At 31.2% G+C, this 19,497-nt stretch overlaps 1 protein-coding gene across 3 annotated transcripts in view; it reads right to left on the minus strand.

Annotated features, from left to right (window-relative positions):
• Nucleotides 1-13,925, minus strand: part of nonC (serine/threonine-protein kinase Smg1) — a 184,001-nt gene extending 170,076 nt beyond the window's left edge. For 2 of the 3 annotated variants that reach the window (XM_087158370.1, XM_087158369.1), the window contains exons 1-3: nt 13,318-13,925; nt 2,961-3,103; nt 122-180 (exon numbers count right to left, since the gene is read on the minus strand). In XM_087158370.1, coding sequence (XP_087014496.1) covers nt 122-180; nt 2,961-3,103; nt 13,318-13,714 — 599 coding nt within the window. In that variant the 5' untranslated portion in view covers nt 13,715-13,925. The remainder of the gene's footprint in view (nt 1-121; nt 181-2,960; nt 3,104-13,317) is intronic. The other variant, XM_087158371.1, reaches the window with a different exon arrangement.
• Nucleotides 13,926-19,497: the final 5,572 nt, after the last annotated feature.

Genomic DNA, 19,497 nt, shown 5'->3' on the forward strand with positions numbered 1-19,497 from the left:
CTTTCAAAATATTTTTAACTAATAAATTTTTTTAATGCTTTCAAATACTTGACATAATTTAAGAAGAAAAAGAAATTAATATTTCTTCATTAAAATCAGCAAACAGCCAATAATAAATTACCCAGGCTGTATGAAATCTTCTAAAGCAGAAATAATATCTTCCTTGAGAGCAAGAATAACCTGTAACACAAAATATATATATATATATATATTAGGCATGTTATAAGTTTAAAAAGAAATGTAATTAAAACACAAAAGGGTTCTTAACCAGGGGTCTGTCCAGGCCGAATTTACTACCGTTTAGCGGTACCTTCAGAAATTCAACTTTAGGAAAAACGGTAGTTTCACAAATTCAATTTTAGGAAAAACGGTAGTTTCACAAAATACTTTTTCTTAAAATTTCATTTTTGTATCCCTTAAGAAACGATAAATCCATATTTCTGTGTTGATTTTTTAATATAATTTTTAATTTTTCACAAATTACGTCTAAATTTTCACAAAATAGGTACCGATCAGAAAAACCTAGACAGACCCCTGTTAACATAACACTAGAAAGACTGAAACTTAGTATATTGCCCAAAAGCAGTCAAAATGACTGCATTGTGAAAGAATAACTATTGAGTAAAGAAATTTGTTTAATTAATTTTTGATATTTATTATATTATATACAGTTACATAACAAATTATCAGTAAATATTAACAATAAAAATATTTACTTCACTTCGCAAAAAATAAAAAAATTACGCAATATTTGTACATTTTTCGTAAATGAAAAAACAGTCAAAATGACTTCCTTCACAATCTAGTGTTAAAAATGAGACATTGAATGTGACAGGTAGGTTTAAATAACCCTGTGGCAGAATTTTTTCTGGCTTTCTGCGACAAACCTAACTAGAACCAATATCTTTCTGCAAGATATTTTTATCGTTATAAATATATGTGTAATGAATTTATAATAATAGTTGCACTTCATGTTTATAAAAAAGCCTACATGCATAGAATAAAACTATGTAGATTTTTTTTTCTTCATGTCATAATATAAGTTTAAATTTCTTAATAAGTTTAAATGTGCATAATCTTCGATAATAAAGTAAAATTGTAAATGTATAGATCTGCAGACAAAAATGCTTACTAGAGCATAAATAAAGATAACCCAGAACCTGTAATAAGATAGAACTTATAAAAATAGCTAAGAATGGACAAAAAGATTAAATTTATAAAACAACATAACTGAATTTGAAGTATCAGCTTAAAACAGTATGATTTAATGTTTCATTATAGTAATTGTATCAGGTACAGAAACAAATCAGATGAAAAAATTAATATTGAGGTTGAGTAATCAAAATCAAAATAATAAAATAATATTGACTATAACCGAATTCTAAAAGCAAAAAAAATTAAAGCAATGTATTTCTTGAAAACAATTAGATTCGATTAATTTTGTGCTGACTTATTGAAAAAATTTTATAAAAAAAAAAGAAGTTAAATAAAACTTTTTTCGTGATCAGATTAAGTTCAGAAAGAAAAAAATACACAGTGCTTGCGATTTGTAACAGAAGTCTCACTGTATTGTGTAAATATATAGCATTGATTCCACACGAAGTACGCAGACGCGGTTTCCGACTCAATACGCTCAAGACTATTCAACATCTCGAAACGAAATCGTCTTCATCAGTGCTGAAACATCTGTATTAGAGCCATACTCATTGGATGCGATTTTTTTCACATGCGTATGGAAACCTATTTGAAAGTGTTTCGCCAATAAATATTTTCCACCAATCTGGTTTTCATTCGCATGCCAAAAAATCGTAGATAGTGAGATATCTTAGGCTTTATTTCATTTATCGTTATATTGCAAGTGTTTTTTTTATATCGACGGCTTAATTCAAAAGATATAGGCATTTTATCATCCGTTTCATCCTTGCTATCAACATCGCTACTAGTAAGAATATTTGGCTTGAATCTAGAACGTTTTTTTTTTTTTTCAATATTAGTAGCGTGGAAAGTTTCTTTCCTCTTTTCCTGTCGCTTTGCAGAAAAAAAAATCTCTGACATCGCTAGATATTGTCATTTTCCATCTTATTTCTTCTTCGAAATGGGCCTTGAAAAATAAGTTCAAATTTTTTTTTTATAATTATTGTTGCTTCACAAGAGCAACAAATAACCTTTTCGCTAGACATTATTTTTTTAAGAAAGAAAAAATCTTTTTAGGCATGAAATTTTCCACATAAGTGCAAAAAATATAAAACGCTCTATTCTCGCAAGAAAACACAAAAAGCAAATTACTGCGCTAGCGATAAAGGCCGAAGTTGACAAATGTCCCAAAAATAGCTTAATAAAGGGGAAAAAATTTCTCCCCTTTTATATCCAGTTACTGTTTGTGTTGGACACGGACTAGGGAGATTAACGGAGGATCACGAGTGCTTTCCCCTTCCACGGTACGCTAGAAAAACAATTATTTAAAAACAATTCTGTAAGAAAATAATTTTGCAGAACCATTATTGCTTCTGCAGAAATTTCTGTTTCTGTCGAAATTATTTTTTTGTAAAACAGTTTCTGTTTCTGCAGAATCTTTTTTGAGAACTTTTGTTTTTGCCAAACCCAAAAATTTTGTTTCCCAAATAAGAAAATCTTTCTGCAAGAACTCAGTCCCTTTCTGCGACAATGTCGCTGTGTCGCCGTGTTTCTGCCACGGGGTTAAATAAAATGTACAATTGTACATTAATTACAAAGACTATCCAACAATTCATTCATGATTGATTTCAATGAATTAATAATTGTAGTATTACAATTATTGTTAATTATAATTGTAACAAATTATAAGTAGGTATGAATTACCTCCTTAACTTAAGTAGGAATACCTTTGTTTTAGTAGAAATTATTAAAAACTAATAGAATTTTAAATACATTTCAGAAATAAATAAATAAATAAAACAAACCTTTCATGGTAACAGACTTACTTTCAAGTTTTCAGGGTGTTCAAAAGTTGCCCGTAATTGACGTATCATACTAGCTTGTCTTTCTCTATCTTCATCTCTTAAAAGACGGTTTAAATAATTCTTTAATCTGTGCTCATCAATAATATGATTGTTATCTAAGTAACCTAGAGAACAAAATTGAAAAAAAGAAATATAAAATATAAATAAATTTAAAACATACTATTATGGCAATAATATACTAACACATTCTATGGGATTCCTGATCAAGCACTTGAAAAATAAAATGATCTCTGTGGTTTGAGGATATACAACCAAATCTGATGATAAAGCAAAAAGGGTTCACTATTCAAAGTCTAGTAGTGATACAAAATAAAAATTGACCTCTCTTTACACTTATAATAATAATAGGCTTTAGCAGTGGTTCAAAATAAAAATCAGGAAATTTTTTGTGAAATACATACATTGCAGATTAATTTTAAGATGGGGAAATAAAGGGATTAAAAAAATAGTGTAATATACTTCTTTGAAAATTGTTTCGCGCAGAAAATTTTCTAAATTCTCCGCTACATTTTTTAAAAAATACATGGGGAACACTGATCAAATAAAAAAAAATTGAGAAAGGAAGAACAAGAAATGTGAAATTTGTTTTAAAAACAATGTGATCTCAGTGTATGCATGTACCTTGGCGAACAAAAAACAAGGGGCGCGCTCAAATGATCAGAAAGTCGGGTCCACAATCGTGGTTGCCGGGAGAAAAGTGTTGCACCAAGCAGACTCCTCAATTCTGCTTTTAACATGTAAAGTCTATGGCGGGCTTGTCATACTTTGAATCGATTTTTCTTGTTCAAGAATCGGAGTGATCAATTAAAAAAAAATACTAATAATTTTTTCAATCTTTCCTATCCACGAAAATGTAGGTTAATTTTTTTAATCTTTATTACTTTTTGTAATATTGCCTTTGAAACACAAGTCACTTTCTACCTTTGAGTAAGGGAGGAAGGCAACTTCCACCCCCAAGTTCACTAATCTTCTCGGTGGGAGGTCTTGCTCCCTTTTGAAAATCTTTTTCTCTCTCTGTCCTCCTGAAGAACTGATATGGGGAACGCTTTAAAAACCGATAGCTTTCTTTTTAGTTATAAGCTTGTAATTTATTATGAAAATTATATTTGCTGATAATTCGTTCATTCTATATACATTTTATTTATTTAGTAGTAATAATTTTCTTGTTTTTATTTATTTTGAGAATGGAATTTATTTTTTAAATACATGATTCCCCTTTTTTTAAACTTTGTTTCTTGTTTTTTAGAGATGTTTCAGAATTAAAAAAATTAGCTGCTGAATAAAGTGAGATTAATTAAAATCGAATAAATGACGTAAAGATCTTCCAATATACTATAAAGCATCACAAAACTGCAGTTTTCCTTTTTTTTTAAAAAAAATATATCGTACACTCATTTGTAGGTTTAAAAAAACATTCACATTAAAAAAATTTAAAAGGTTCCAATTTTTTCATTCCGTAAATAGTTTTAATTACTCCAATAGCTGGGATAATATGTTTTTTCACGGTAAGGAAAAAAAATAGCTAGTACACAAGACCACGCATCATCCAAACATGAGCAAGCACTAAACCCTGTTTTTAGTGCTTTAATGTAAATACACAAGAACACTAAAGTATTATGAAATTTTCATTTTAATCAGCAAATGAAGAAAAATATGAAAATACACGCATGTATTGTAAAATTCTTTTAAAAAAAAAAGGAAGTAAAAGAACATTAGTGGTCATAATTAATATTCACGAGAGAAAAATACAAACGATATCAAAATATAATGAATCGATGCTTAGGAACGCAACACTGAAAATATTGAAACCAGTTTGATTGCCAGATGAAATAGAAAGAATGAGAAATGTGATTATTATAAACATCACGAAATTTCATCACGATAAATTAAAATATAAAAATAAGCTGTAATACTTAGAGTTAAGCTACTCTTTGTTACTTCAGACAGTCAAACTGGGTTTGATGTTTTCAGACCTGATTCCTTAGTTGATTCCCTGATCTGTAGTTCCTAATTAATACACTTTTTAAAACTTTTTTTCGCAATATTCTAAAAATATATATTAAGAGTAGTAATTATGCAATATCTTATGTATTTAATAACGAGAAATTTTTAAATTCATATTAAAAGTGTATAATGTAATTTTTATTCATAACTTTTTGCTAGAACAAAGTATGTAATCAATGTGTTATTTTAATTTCTCTTCCCTGACCCTCTTTTGCCATTCATGGAGAAGAGTTTTAGTAGAAATTATATACTGCAAACTTTAATTAGTGTAATTATAGTTAATTAAAATATAAGAAAACTAACCGTCACTAGCATTACATAAAGAGGAAAAACACGAAAACCTCCCAGGGTTAGCCAGCATGCCATCTATATGAATATATCTCCTAGATAACCATAATTTTCTGTATTTTTGTATTTTATAAAATTTTGTAAAGTAAACTTGTCTCAATCTGTTGTTATGTTGTAAGTTTTAATCAAAACCAATAAATGCCTTTTCTTTCAAAAATTTCGTTATCGTACTTTTTATAAATTAATTTCGATTATTTTGATAAATCTTTATATTAATTACAGTGAGCAGTCTCACAAATTTATGTACTAAAATGTAAAATAACATAGAATTGTTTTATTTTGTTGTTTTTAATGATCCATCGAAATGATCTATTAGAAAAATAAATTTAAACTGTCACTTCAGCTTATTAGTCGAAAATGTTATAATTTATTTTTACGACAGAAATAATGGTATTTTTTTATGAATCCTCATAACTGAAATGAAAGAGTTACATCAATTTTCTTATAATATTACTTCTACGTTTAGAAAATTATAAAGCTTATCAAAGATAGTTTTTAAGGAATTTCTTAGAAATAAGTTATACTTTTGTAAGTTATTTATTTGTCCTTTTATTTACGACATTTACAAATAAAATGCGTTCATTACCCCCTTTTACCATTATTCTTTGTTATTAGGGTTATAATTAGGACTGGGCTATAAATCGATATATCGCGACATATCGATTTAACGCCTATATCGGCAAACCGATACAGCGACTTTCATTCCAAGCGATGCATCAGAAATCTGATTTAAGCCGTAGAGTGAAGAAGACGATATAACGATTTAGCGATATAGCGATACACGCAAGGACTTTCTCTTACGTTCCGATGCCAACTCGCGCTGTGGAAGACGATATTGTTTCGTTATGTTGAGACGGCCTTGACTGATGAGCGGTAGAATCAGAATGACTTTTGAGAACTTATATCGTTATATCACATGTTCGTTTTCGCAACTTCGCGATTTGAAATCGTTTCTTGTAGATTATTTTCAATGGGATTAACTTCGTGATCGCCGTCGTAAGCTTGTTCTGAACGCAATCTATTATTGAAAAGAATTTATAAAGAAAAGTTTCTTCATTAATTAGGTAAGTTTTTTATTTATTTTCTGACAAAACTTTTTTTATATTTTTAAATGTGAAAATTATCGGAAATCTAATTTAAGGCACCCATAAGGAATTAAATTACAAAGTAAATAAATTTGTTAGGTTATTTTTTTACTTTCTTTTAATTTATTAAAAACCTTTCGGATAAAACTTCTAATAATTTAATGGGCTTCTATTACTGATTTTAAATTTATAAATCTTCAGTTGTTTTTATTTTTAGAAATAAAGTTAAAACAAAACTTATTTTTTGGACATAAGTCAATAAACTTTATTTGTTCAAAAGAATTTGAAAAGTTTGCGAACTTTATTCATTTCTTTTTTTTTTTTATCAATTACTACTTCGTTTTATTAGAGAGTAAAATCATTATTTTTTTTTAATTTTCGTTTTATATTATTAGTTAATTAGCTAAATATATTACCGAATATCACAATTCTTTTGTTTTTATTTTTAAGAATTTAATTAAGAAACTTTGCCTTACTTTGTTTTTCGTTCATAATTCGGTCATTATTTAATTTAATTTAATTATTTATATGAAATAATAATAAAAATAGTGTTTAAGAAGCATTTTTTTTTCTAAAATTTATTTAGCTCTTTGTTTTAAGCATACAAATAATTTTTTAACGAACTTATATTTTAAATTTTGTTCCCATGCTGTTAGGTAAATATATTGATAAATTTCACTTTTATTTATTTTTTTATTTTTAAACTAAGAAATCTTTTGTTATTTGCGTGATCATTTTTAGAAAATATAACAAAACTTGTGTTTACTTCTTCATTAAGAATTTGAACATTACGATCGAACTTAATAATTCTGTAATTATTTACGCATAATAGTACAAGCAAATATTGATTTGTTAAAAAAAGTTTTTTTTTTTTTTTTAAAAAAAAATATTTTTAACACTTTGTTTTAAGTGTATAATGAATTTCTTAACAAGCTTTTTTTTAATTTTTTAAATTTTCTTTCAATAATTTCAGCTAGATATCTTTATAAAATTCCCTTTTTATTTTTAAACTGAGAAATCTTTCAGAGAACAAAAATTTTAAGAAATTATTACAAATTTTATGTTTACTTTTTAGCTTAAAATTCGAACATTTTTAATTTTAAACTTCGGCTTTTAGTCAATCTAACTTTTATTTTAATTAAAATATATTTTGAAATTTTAAAATCGGCTTTTGTTTAATAACAATATTTTTTTTCATTAAGGGTGTTTTAGGGGTTAACTTAAATTAAGACTGCTTATACCTTATAAACGATAAAGAAGTGCAAATATTTCATTCTGTATCTACACACATTTTTTCAATAAATATTTTAAGTAAGATTTGTACATCTTAGTCAATTTATTTAATATCTTTCTTTAGCAAAACATATATATTTTCAAATTTATAAATTGATTTAAATCAATATGCGTATGAAGTCTTGATAGAAATCTGACTTTCTGTGCCTTAAAGTAAATGAAATTCAAAAATACTATATCGCGATACATCGCTATATCGCGATGCAAAACTGACGATATATCACGATATATAATTTCTAATATCGCCCAGTCCTAGTTATAATAATTTAATTAAAAATGAAGTTCCTTTATTATATAAAGTAATCACAAGATATTACTTGATAAAAATTGTTTGATAAAATATAAATACCTTTTAACAAGCAAAAGCTGATAAATAAAATATATTCACTTTTTAATAAGTTATATTTTCCTTTATTCCTTTAAAATAAACTTCATATAAAACTGCGCTCTCAAAATATGCAGTTTAATAAATTTATACTAAATAACTGTTTTAGATCAATAAGGAATTTCTTTTGTATTATTGTTAAATAATATCTCTGGCGATAAGTTTTTAAAGTAACTATAACTGAGAAGAAATAATGTAAGTAAAAATGATGAATATGAGTTTGTAGGTGAAGTTTTAAATGTATCCGAGCTAAATTATTTGAATAAGTTAAGTGATATAATCGGAAACTAGATCTGTCTTAATAAGATTTAAAATTTTGTGATAATTAAATCGAATAATTTTCAATTTTGATGTTTCAATTTGTTTGTGACAAATAACCCCGGTGTTCATTTTTTAAGATCGAATCATAATTCCAGTTCGGAGTTATTTATACAATAATAATTGTAGTTAGCAAAAGTAATAATTAAAATGAAGTGAGTTTTTAGTGAAGGTTAATTTAGTTTTTTCAAATTGCGAAATTCAAATATTTAAGTCTAAATTAAATTTACATAGTAAGCAACCATATTTGCTTAAACAATGGATTAAATGTTAACATAGTTTTTTAAAGTGGTAGAATTTAATTAGTTTCAAAACGGTGTAACAATCTTTAAAAAAAATAATTAAAATTAAAAAGATTGTGAAAAATATTTGTATTTGAATTGTAATTGAAAGAAGAAAATTAAATACGTAATAAAAAAATAAAATCTTGAACTCAAGGTTTTACTTTAACATAAAAAGTTTTAAAAATTAGCAAATCAATTTTAAAAAAATTAACAAACTTTATTTGATCTATAGAGAAAATATAAATTTATTTTTAATGTAGTTACTTTATATGAATTACTTTCATATGACTACATAGTAAAATTTTATAAATTTAAATACTCTGGTTATTATTAGTTCTCTAAATAATCAAATCAAAATAATAAACAATTCAAGATATAATTAGAAAAAGTGCATGTTAAATAAAATGATAAAACTATTTTGAAAATAAATAAAGTCGTTTTAGAGTTAAAAAAAATATTTTTTAAGTTTTTCTTAGAAAGAGAAAAAGCATAATATAAGATGAAGAGTGAGTTTCTTCTGATATCTTTTGAAAGCTAGTTGACCCCCGCAGGTTGCAATCCCCCTTCTGCGACAGTGGTTAGTCGATTAGTTTCGGGTTACACACACGGACCCCCACAAAAAATGTAGGGGAGACAGTAGAACGGGTTTTGGAGGTGCAATATATTTCGTCCCTTTTCGAAACTATCCTTACTGAAGGTTAGAATTGAAATGAAAAGGCCTCTTTAGGTATTCTTTGGCCAAGGCATGTACATACGTTGTGAAATCTAGTAAATTTCTTGATTTCAGATTCTTCATGAAGTTTTGAATTATACCGATACCTGCTTTTTACACCATTGAATTATACGCGAAACTCAAATCAATTCCTTAATTTCAATGCGACAATTTTCTTTATTTCTTTTTTTTCTTATTTTTTACTTTTTAATGCTACCGAATTACACAGGTTTTTAACATTGTGGTTATTTCTCAGTTAATATTATTTCTACATGTAACATTTAAATTGCGGATTTAAATAACTTGATGACTCACTTGATGCCGCTATTATCGCAAATCCATGTGTTTTGATTCTATTTTTGGCAGTTACTGATATTGATTTTCACATGAATGCTAAATTTTTAAAGCAATGATTCTAATGCTTTTTTGGGGGAGGGAGGATTTATTTCCACACATTTTTTAAAATCCCATATTTTTATTACAATATTATTTTATACAAAAACCAAATCGGGACACGAAACACTCATTTAGTACCCCTTTTTTTGAAGAATCAGATTTGCATGATTTCGTCATCAATCTTTTTTCGCCAGGTACTGCTAAATGGATTCAAGAAAAGCGAAAAAGGAAATAATTGGTGTGTTTTGACGTGTTCACATTGGTGAGAATATTGCCCAGGTTATTTGAATAAAAAAAATATTACATATTCACTTTTAAAAAAAATTTTACAATTTTATTTTATTCAAATAGGATTTTTTTTTTTTAACACAACATTTCTGTTACTTTAAATTAGTAGCGTGTATATTTCTTATTATCAAATGTATCTTGCAGAAAGATATTAGCACCAGAGAGGTTCGTCACAGAAAACCCAAAAAAAATTCTGCTGCAGGAATCTTGTGTGGATTTTTAGACCAGTCAGAAAAGTAGGATTATTTGAAAAATTGCTGAAGATGTATTTTGGGACCCATAAAATTATAAGGAAACTGTCTGAAATTACATAAAAATTGGAAGATATCAATGCATCAAACAAACGCAAGATGGCTGATATAGCCTTAATACGCTTTTTTCTGACAGCCGAGATTCTCTCAGAATATCATACCTGTATATCAACAACTCAAAAAAAAAAAAAGAGAAACGAAGTTTCTGAAGAAATGAGTTTATTTAAAAACATTAATAATAAAGAATGTATCAAACAGAGTGACGAAAAGAAAGAATACAAAATGATCAACAGAAGCTTAAGTACAGATAACGGGTGACGTCATGATCCACGCAAGAACGACCAACAGCAAATGAAAATAAACTGGCCGATCCCCGCAGACCATGACGTCACCGACGCAAGTTGAATGCATGAGATCGACGACCGAAAATCGAACCTCATACATTTTAGCCTCTATTTGTCTAACACTTTCAAAGCAATTAGAAGAATGACAGATAACCAAACAAACATTAATTATGACATGCATGACAAGTTAACAAAGGAAAAATTCAAGTAAAGAAAATCCAATTGTTTTGCAATCTGAGGAAAAGCATTCTGAATATCACGGCCCTATTACACGATCGTGCTTTTAAGGAGGAAGCTATGACACAAACGAGTCGGCATGGCCGAGCGGCTAAACGCACTCACCTGGCAAGTCATAGGTCCCGAGTTCAATTCTCCAGATTTCTAACAAGATTTTAGAAGTATGTAAATATGTATATAAGTTGTTTAAGATTTTAGTTATTATTAATTCATTATAGAAGAATTATTTAGTTATTAGAAATTTCTAGAACATTCTCTTACATTAGTTCAGTTTCCTGATTTCACGGTATATAAATTCACGAGCTTCAAGTGGAAACTGCAGTTACCATGTTCCAAGTATTCTAGATGTTTGTTAATAAATCTATTCCACTTGCCAGCGTAAATTTCTCATCATCAATGGCTCGACAGCCCAGGGTGAGCCTTGGCCTTCTTAAGAAATTTTTTCCTTAATTTTTTCTTAAACCAAGGTTTCTATTCCTTTCTGCTTTTTCTATGTATATTAATTAAGCTAAATAACAATATGGTGATTATTTACATTTCTCCTAAATGAATTAGTACTACTTTTACATTAATGTTGCCTTTGAATACATAAATATTTTTTCCAATTCATGTTCAGCCGTAGTTGAATAATCACTTATTAGGAGAAATCTTTTCTTGCTTGTTATTTGTTGATTTGTTACGCATGCGCTCTGAGACTCTTGCTAACTAAAATATTTGCCAACATCTATTATATAAATACTAACCAACTACTTGCCAGTCAGTTGGATTAGCGATTCCGCGATTGCATGTTTATTTTGGCCTTTGAGAGTTTCAGGGCGCATGGTTTTCTTTCCCCAACTATTTTGGAAGTATGTTATAATTCAGTTTTTATTTTAAAGTTTTTAATAAATAGTTTATTTTGGCAATTTTGTTTTTATCTCGTTATTCGATGGCTCATATTAGTTAAATTCATGTTAATATTCCCCACAATTCAATTACCATTTATTTCAAATAATTTTTTAGAAACATATTTTAAAAGAATTAATATAAATAAAAAAGAGCGCATGGTATGAGACGCCTTAAAAAGTATAAATTTAGTGACGCAGATCATGCATGCTATCATGTAATGTTATTCATTATGGGAATGTAATGAAAGTTTGGCATGTTTTAGAAGTTAAAACCACTGGTCCCATGTCCAAGAGGTCGTGGTTCGACCCCAGTGTAGTATATGGTGACTGACGAAAGTTAAATCTGTCGAGTCACTAAGTCCTCCATGTTCCCATAACAAATCATACCTCTGGGGGTACTGATCTGGGAGTTTCCTTGTCTTTTGGATTGGTTCAAAATTACAAGGCTATGGAGTTGAACATTAGTTGTGGTAAGCCCAAAATAGGGTGAGCCGTTCAATGATGGTCATAAAATTACTTGCAGAAAGTTTTTTAATTGAGATTTAGTGTTTGTACAAAATTATTCATTTTATCATTAAATCTGTTATTTTCCAAAAGAAAAATTTCAAAGAAAAGTGAAAAATTCTTCTAATTGGTTTTCCTGAAACTAAAAAAATATAAGACATGTCAATTTAATTAGAAGAAAAAAAATCATTCACTATGTCTTACTTTCGTACCAAGAAGATTTCTGTATTCAGAATTATTCTTCCTGGTTGCGAAAAAATTGGAAGTTCAGAGAAGCAATGAGAACCTCCGCAGCTTTCACCATTCGGGTTCTCGTTTGCATTTCAGAACCACAATATTTTCACTTGCAGTGAGAATGGCACCAAAAAAGTTACAGGAACCATGGCATGAAAGAAACTAGCATGAATCCCAGGTAAACAAACCTTATTTTAAAAAAAATTTCTGAAGTATAAAAATTCTTAAGGAATCATTGCAATACTGGGATATTTCTGTATCGTGCCAAATAAATTTTAAACTTGCAAATTTTTTTTAAAAAAAACATGTAGATGTCACCTGGGGGTGACTACGAGTTATACCTTTCGAATCGGTCCCTTACTGTGATTTCTTTTAGTTTCTCGCGGGCCACTGCCCGAAAGTTTCCAAGATTTGGCGATAATTCTGCAACAGATCACGATACGGAAATCTCCCCCCTGTATGATGAGAATGGACAAATATTTCCCTTAGATCGCTTGAAAACGTAGAAACATTTTTCCTCAAGAAATAAAATGAATCAGCAAACATTTAGATTCAGGATTCAATGGAAGGTCCTTTTGTAAATTTAAAAACAAACATTTTTTTTCACTGTGAAAATAATTTCTATATCTTATGCTTAAGAAAAAATAATTCAACTGTTTGTTAACTTGTGCTGTGATAAAATGAGTTTCCTTAAAGTTATAGATTGTACACTTAAGTACAGTACTGAAAGAAAACTGTGACACCTCACCTGATCGTTTTGGAATGTAATCTCTGTCCCTTGAATTCATGCTCCGATTATAATGAGAACCATAACTCGAACGACTCGAATATTCATTTCTTATTGTATCGGGGTGTGATAGCCTGCCAGGAGATGCTTCTCCACTCTTTGAAAACGGAGGATGAAGCTTCCCACGCTCTTGACGACGAAACACAAGTCCATCCCTACTATTAGAGCGAGATTTTTCGCCATAGGTATCTTTATATCTAGTACATACAGAAGTGTTTGTAGCATTAGTTCGTTCTGAAGAGCTTCGCCGAGAGGGTGTCTCATCTCCAGGCAACTTTTCGTCATCATCACGCCTGATTCTGATGATTTTCTCTCTTCTCGGCTCTTTTGTTCGACTGAATGTAGATCTCTGACTCATCACCTTCACAAGCAGTTTATAATATGATCCTTTAGCAGAAGTAACATCCTTCTACATGTATAAGTCATATAATCGCCATGTTTAGAAATAAGAATGTATAAGTGATGCCATATTTCAAACAAAATTTGTAAACATTACAAGTAAAATATTAAGCTGTTAAAGGGGCTTCCCTAGCCGAGCGGTATCGCCGGTCAAACGCTGTGCAAAGCGTGGAGGTAGCGGGTTCGAATCCCGATGTATTCTTCGCACTATCGATGTACTTGACAAAGGCTTATAAGCCTAAATTGAGCACACAAGCCTGCACATGAATGTAATTTCTATAAGGCAATAAGCTGTTAAAAAATTTGTACTTTTATAATACATTCCCGCAGACTTTTGTCCCGCAGTGGACTGATCGTTAAGACACGGTTCCCAGCAGATCACCGAAGTCAAGGCTGCGGTCAGTGTGCGGGTGGGTGACCACTTGAATCAGTCTGCGTAGGGACCGAGGGTGTGCGGTATCGGTCCTCGTTAAACTGTGCTACCGTAAACTGCTCGACTTCGCTCGCAGGTCGTCGGGTTACCGAAGCGGGGGTGCCATCCCCTGCGCAGAGGATCAAAATTGTGATGGCATGTCTTCGGATCATCCTCCGGGATGTTTCCCAGACCGTCGCCAATAGCCCATTGTCAGCTCTAGTGCGACGTAAATTAACAACAACAACAACAATCGTAGACTTTTATTTCTACATAAATACAGAAACAAAAGGGCTTTGAGGGCTTTTCCGTAGCGGCTTAAAAAAATGGAAGTTGCTTAGCAGCCGCAAGAATTTTTAAATAAATAAATCTTATTGGCTGATTTTGGCATCGTCTGTCGCTTATTCGATGTTTAACGTTTAGAAGATTTGGCACAACAGCTTTTTTTATTTATTTATTTATTTATTTTATTTGATTTTTTAACGATATTTTATTTCATTTTAGTAATACTAATTCCCATCGATTTCAATTTTACCAGAATTATTGTGTTTTCTCGTTTGTTTTTTTTTTGTTTTTTTTTTTAAGTGTCTTTCTGAAGTATAAAAATTCTCATCAAAATTCATCTCATCAAAATTCAAAATTTCCCATCGCTTGGGATTTAGGATAAAAGAAAAAAATACTACAAAAACTGAGCAATAGCGCGTAAATAATAACAAAAAATAGGTTATTTCTATTTATTTATAAATATTACTGGTTTACTTTTTTATGCAATCAAATATATGCAATTTCTTTAACAATACTGTAAAAAATTATCTAAATTATCTAATAATTATAGACCCCATAGGGGGTACAAAATGTATATTTAAAATAGTGCATTAACATTGAAAAGTGCCGTCGAATTTCCATGTTTTAATGCAAATTTTAAATAAACATTGTGTACCCCCAATGGGGTCTATAATTATTTCCTGTGGTAGGGTACACTATTACCGTGAAATATAATACGTGATCCAATTAAAATATTATGGGTCAATATTAAGGTCCGATATCGGGCATTACGTTAACGTTGAAAAATGACTTCGCGCTTCCTAATTTTAAAGGATTTTAGATGGCGAATTTCCGCATTTTAAGCTCCTCCGAACACTTATTTTAGATACGCATACATAGTAAAATACAGAGCCTGCTTGTGCACCCCTAATTGACTTATAATTATTTCCTCTGGTAGGGTTCACTATTACCCGGGAATATAATACGTGGTCCAATTAAAATATTATGGGTCAATATTAAAATTTAAAAAAAATTGAAAATTTGTCCGTTCTTGGGATTCGAACCCAGGACCCCTCCCTTCAGCAGAGAACTTGCTTGTCTGGTGGCCTACCTTCCAGTCCACGGAGATACGAGAAGCCTACCACAGTTTCGCTTCAAAAGCTCTCTCCTCTCATCTTCGCAATATACCTTTAGGGGCCCACTGTGACCCCCCTAACTGGAATATAAAATTTCTCTTCGGCAGTCTTGTTTGGACCATAGACCCCTACCTAAGGTCTGAGTTTGAAAATTATACCTTGAGATTAAAGGAGCTAGGGGGTCTTGAAATTTAAACCTTTCTCGAGTCATTTTATTTTTTTATTCTTTTTTTAATTATTCCACTACGCTTTCTTTGCTGGATTTCACACACAGAAAACACCCCATTCATGCTAGAATATCCAATATGCTACAAAAGAAGTCGAAAATAAGCAAATCAACAGATTTTCCTGTAATTTTTCAGTTTTTTCCCATTTTCCCATTAAAAAAATTTATTTCCTACATGCAGGACATACCAGAATATCGAAATATCCATAAAAAAAATAATATAATTTAAAATAAACAAAAAAAATTTTTTTTGGAAAGTTTGTCCGTCCCTGAGATTTGAACCCAGGACCCCTCCCTTCTGCAGTGAACTTCCTTGTCTAGTGGCCTACCTTCCAGTCCACGGTGATACGTGAAACCTACCACAGTTTCGCTTCAAAAGCTCTCTCCTCTCATCTTTGCAATATACTTTTAGGGCCCCACTGTGACCCCCCTAATAGGCCTATAAAAATTCTCTTCGGCAGCCTTGTTCAGACCATAGACCCCTACTTAGGGTCCGAGTTTGAAAATTATACCTTGAAATTAAAGGAGCTAGGGGGTCTTGAAATTTGAACCTTTCTCGAGTCATTTAATTTTTTTTAATTATTCCACTACGCTTGCTTTGCTGGATTTCACACACAGAAAACACCCCATGCATGCTAGAATATCCAATATGTTACAAAAGAAGTCGAAACAGAGCAAATGAACTGATTTTCCTTGATTTTTCCAGTTTTTTCCAATTTTCCCAGTAAAAAAAATTAATTCCTACATGCAGAACTCTCCAGAATATCGAATAACCCATAAAAAAATAATATAATTTAAATTAAACAAAAGAAAGAAAAGAAAATTCTTTGAAAATTCGTCTGTCCCTGGGATTCGAACCCAGGATCCCTTCCTCCAGCAGTGAACTTGCTTGTCTGGTGGCCTACCTTCCAGTCCACGGTGATAAGTGAAACCTACCACAGTCTCGCTTCAAAAGCTCTCTCCTCTCATCTTCGCAATATACCTTTAGGGCCCCACTGTGACCCCCCCCCCTAATAGGCCTATAAAAATTCTCTTCGGTAGCCTTGTTTGGACCATAAACCCCTACTTAGGATCTGAGTTTCAAAATTATACCTTGATATTAAAGGGAGCTAGGGGGTCTTGAAATTTTAACCCTTCTCGATCCATTTTATTTTTTAACCCTTCTCGATCCATTTTCGGTAGCCTTGTCCAGTTTTTTCCTATTTTCCCTGTAAAAAAATTATTTCCTACATGGAGGACAATCCAGAATATCGAAAAACCCATAAAAAATAATATAATTTAAAATAAACAAAAAAAAGAAAATTTTTTGAAAGTTTGACCGTCCCTGGGATTTGAACCCAGGACCCCTCCCGACTGCAGCGAACTTGCTTGTCTGGTAGCCTACCTTCCAGTCCATGGTGATTCGTGAAGCCTACCACAGTTTCACTTCAAAAGCTCTCGGCTCTCATCTTCGCAATATACTTTTAGGGGCCCACTGTGACCCCCCTAATTTCTCTGTAAAAATTCTCTTCGGCAGCCTTGTTTGGACCATAAACCCCTACTTAGGATCTGAGTTTCAAAATTATACCTTGATATTAAAGGGAGCTAGGGGGTCTTGAAATTTTAACCCTTCTCGATCCATTTTATTTTTTTATTCTTTTTTTTTAGTATTCCATTACGCTTTCTTTGCTAGATTTCACACACAGAAAACACCCCATGCATGCTAGAATATCCAATATGTTACAAAGGAAGTTGAAAAAGAGCAGATAAACTGATTTTCCTGGATTTTTCCAGTTTTTTCCCATTTTCCCAATAAAAAAAATTATTTCCTACATGCAGGACCCTCCAGAATATTGAAAAACACTTAAAAAAAATAATATAATTTAAAATAGACAAAAAAAATTTTTTTTTGAAAATTTGTCGGTCCCTGGAATTCTAACCCTGGACCCCTCCCGCCAGAAGTGAACTTGCTTGTCTGGTGGCCTACCTGCCAGTCCACGGTGATACGTGAAGCCTACCACAGTTTCGCTTCAAAAGCTCTCTCCTCTCATCTTCGCAATATACCTTTAGGTTCCAGTAAAGTTCTTGCCCTTTTTATTGTACGAAACAAAAATATAAAATTCAAGAAATGTCGATAATTGTTAGCCCTTCATCGGAATCCAGCATCTTTGGCCTTGAACCCACTATCATTTGATCAATTTTTATACTGTACTCTCCTTTGTTTAAAACTTGGAACCCCTCTCTTCACATCGGTACTCGAATCCACTATCCTTTCATCGGTGCTTGAACCCACTAACACTTGATCAATTTTTATAAACCACTCTCTTTTACTTAAAACTTGAACCCACTATGTTTACATCGATACTCGATCGAACCCAGTCTATTTTAGCAGATGCTTGAACCTACTGTCGTTTGATCAATTTTTTATAATCCACTCACTTTCGTTTAAAGTTTGAACTCACTATCTTCATATCGGTACTCGTACCCACTATCCTTTAATCAGTGCTTGAACCCACTATCATTTGATCAACTTTTATAATCCACTCTCTTTTGTTTAAAACTTGAAATTGATTATAAGATAGTTAGTTCAAGTTCTGAACAAAAGAAAGCGTGTAAGTTCAAAGTTTATTTAGGGTGTAATGTTTATTTTAACTGCACACATTTCAATGATATTTTAAAGCTCTTTGCATTCATTATGTAGTTGTAGTTCATTTGCGTCGCACTAGAGCTGCACAGTGGGCTGTTGGCGACGGTCTGGGAGACATCCCCGAGGATGATCTGAATACATGCCATCGAATTTTGATCAGATGGGATGGCACCCCAGCTTCGGTAGATCGGCGATCTGCTGACGAAGTCGAGCATTTTACGGTAGAACAGTTTCACAAGAACAGATACCGCACACCCTCGGTTCCTACGCAGGCTGATGAAATTGGTCATCACGACTTTGGCCACTTGACTTCGGTGCTCTACTGGGAACCGTGTCTTTTCGATCAGTCGTGGGGAGCGCTTTGTGCAATCAGATGTTTGTTAATTATTGTTTTTTGAAAAATCATTATCAGAGCGAACATTCTGAAATGAACCTCACATTTGAAAGTAAGTCTTTCAAAATCAAATTTTGTTTGACATTTGGAAGGAAAGTTCTGAAAGAGAGAAAGTATCTCATTCTACGGATGGTGTTTTCTACACTAGGGAACGCTGCAAACTCGATAGCGCCTAAATTTCCGGGTTACTGTTTCCGTTGTATTTTAAAGGCATTTGGCATCATTGTGTTTTGAGATTCTTGCAAACAATGTATTTGATTTATTACTTATGTTTACAATGCTAACAATACTTGTGTTTACAATGCTAAAAGTGCTAACACTAACGTAAGATGGTGCACAGCTTGGAACACGAACAAACGGTAATAAACAAATGGAAAGATGCCAAATCAAGACTGCCAAAAAAGCGAGTTTTTCAAAATCCAGCAACCATGTCATCTCTTTTAACAATATATCTCTAAATAACTAAAACAAATTTTCACTTCTAACTCAGCAGAATTACATAATAACATTAATATCTCATAAAATACGGCAGATTTGAGCTCAGAAATTTTCTAATTTATTTCTTTTATTGAAAACAAAATTATCCGTGTGTATTCTTTGTGAAAATATCGCCTCGCAGAATAACATGTAGTAAGCAGCTGCAAACTTTCTAACCGAAACTAGAGCAGGCATACAGTATCCATA

This window comes from Parasteatoda tepidariorum, chromosome 2 (assembly GCF_982258835.1).
Source record: "Parasteatoda tepidariorum strain Cologne lab strain chromosome 2, Ptep-v5.0, whole genome shotgun sequence".
Lineage (NCBI taxonomy): Eukaryota > Metazoa > Arthropoda > Arachnida > Araneae > Theridiidae > Parasteatoda > Parasteatoda tepidariorum.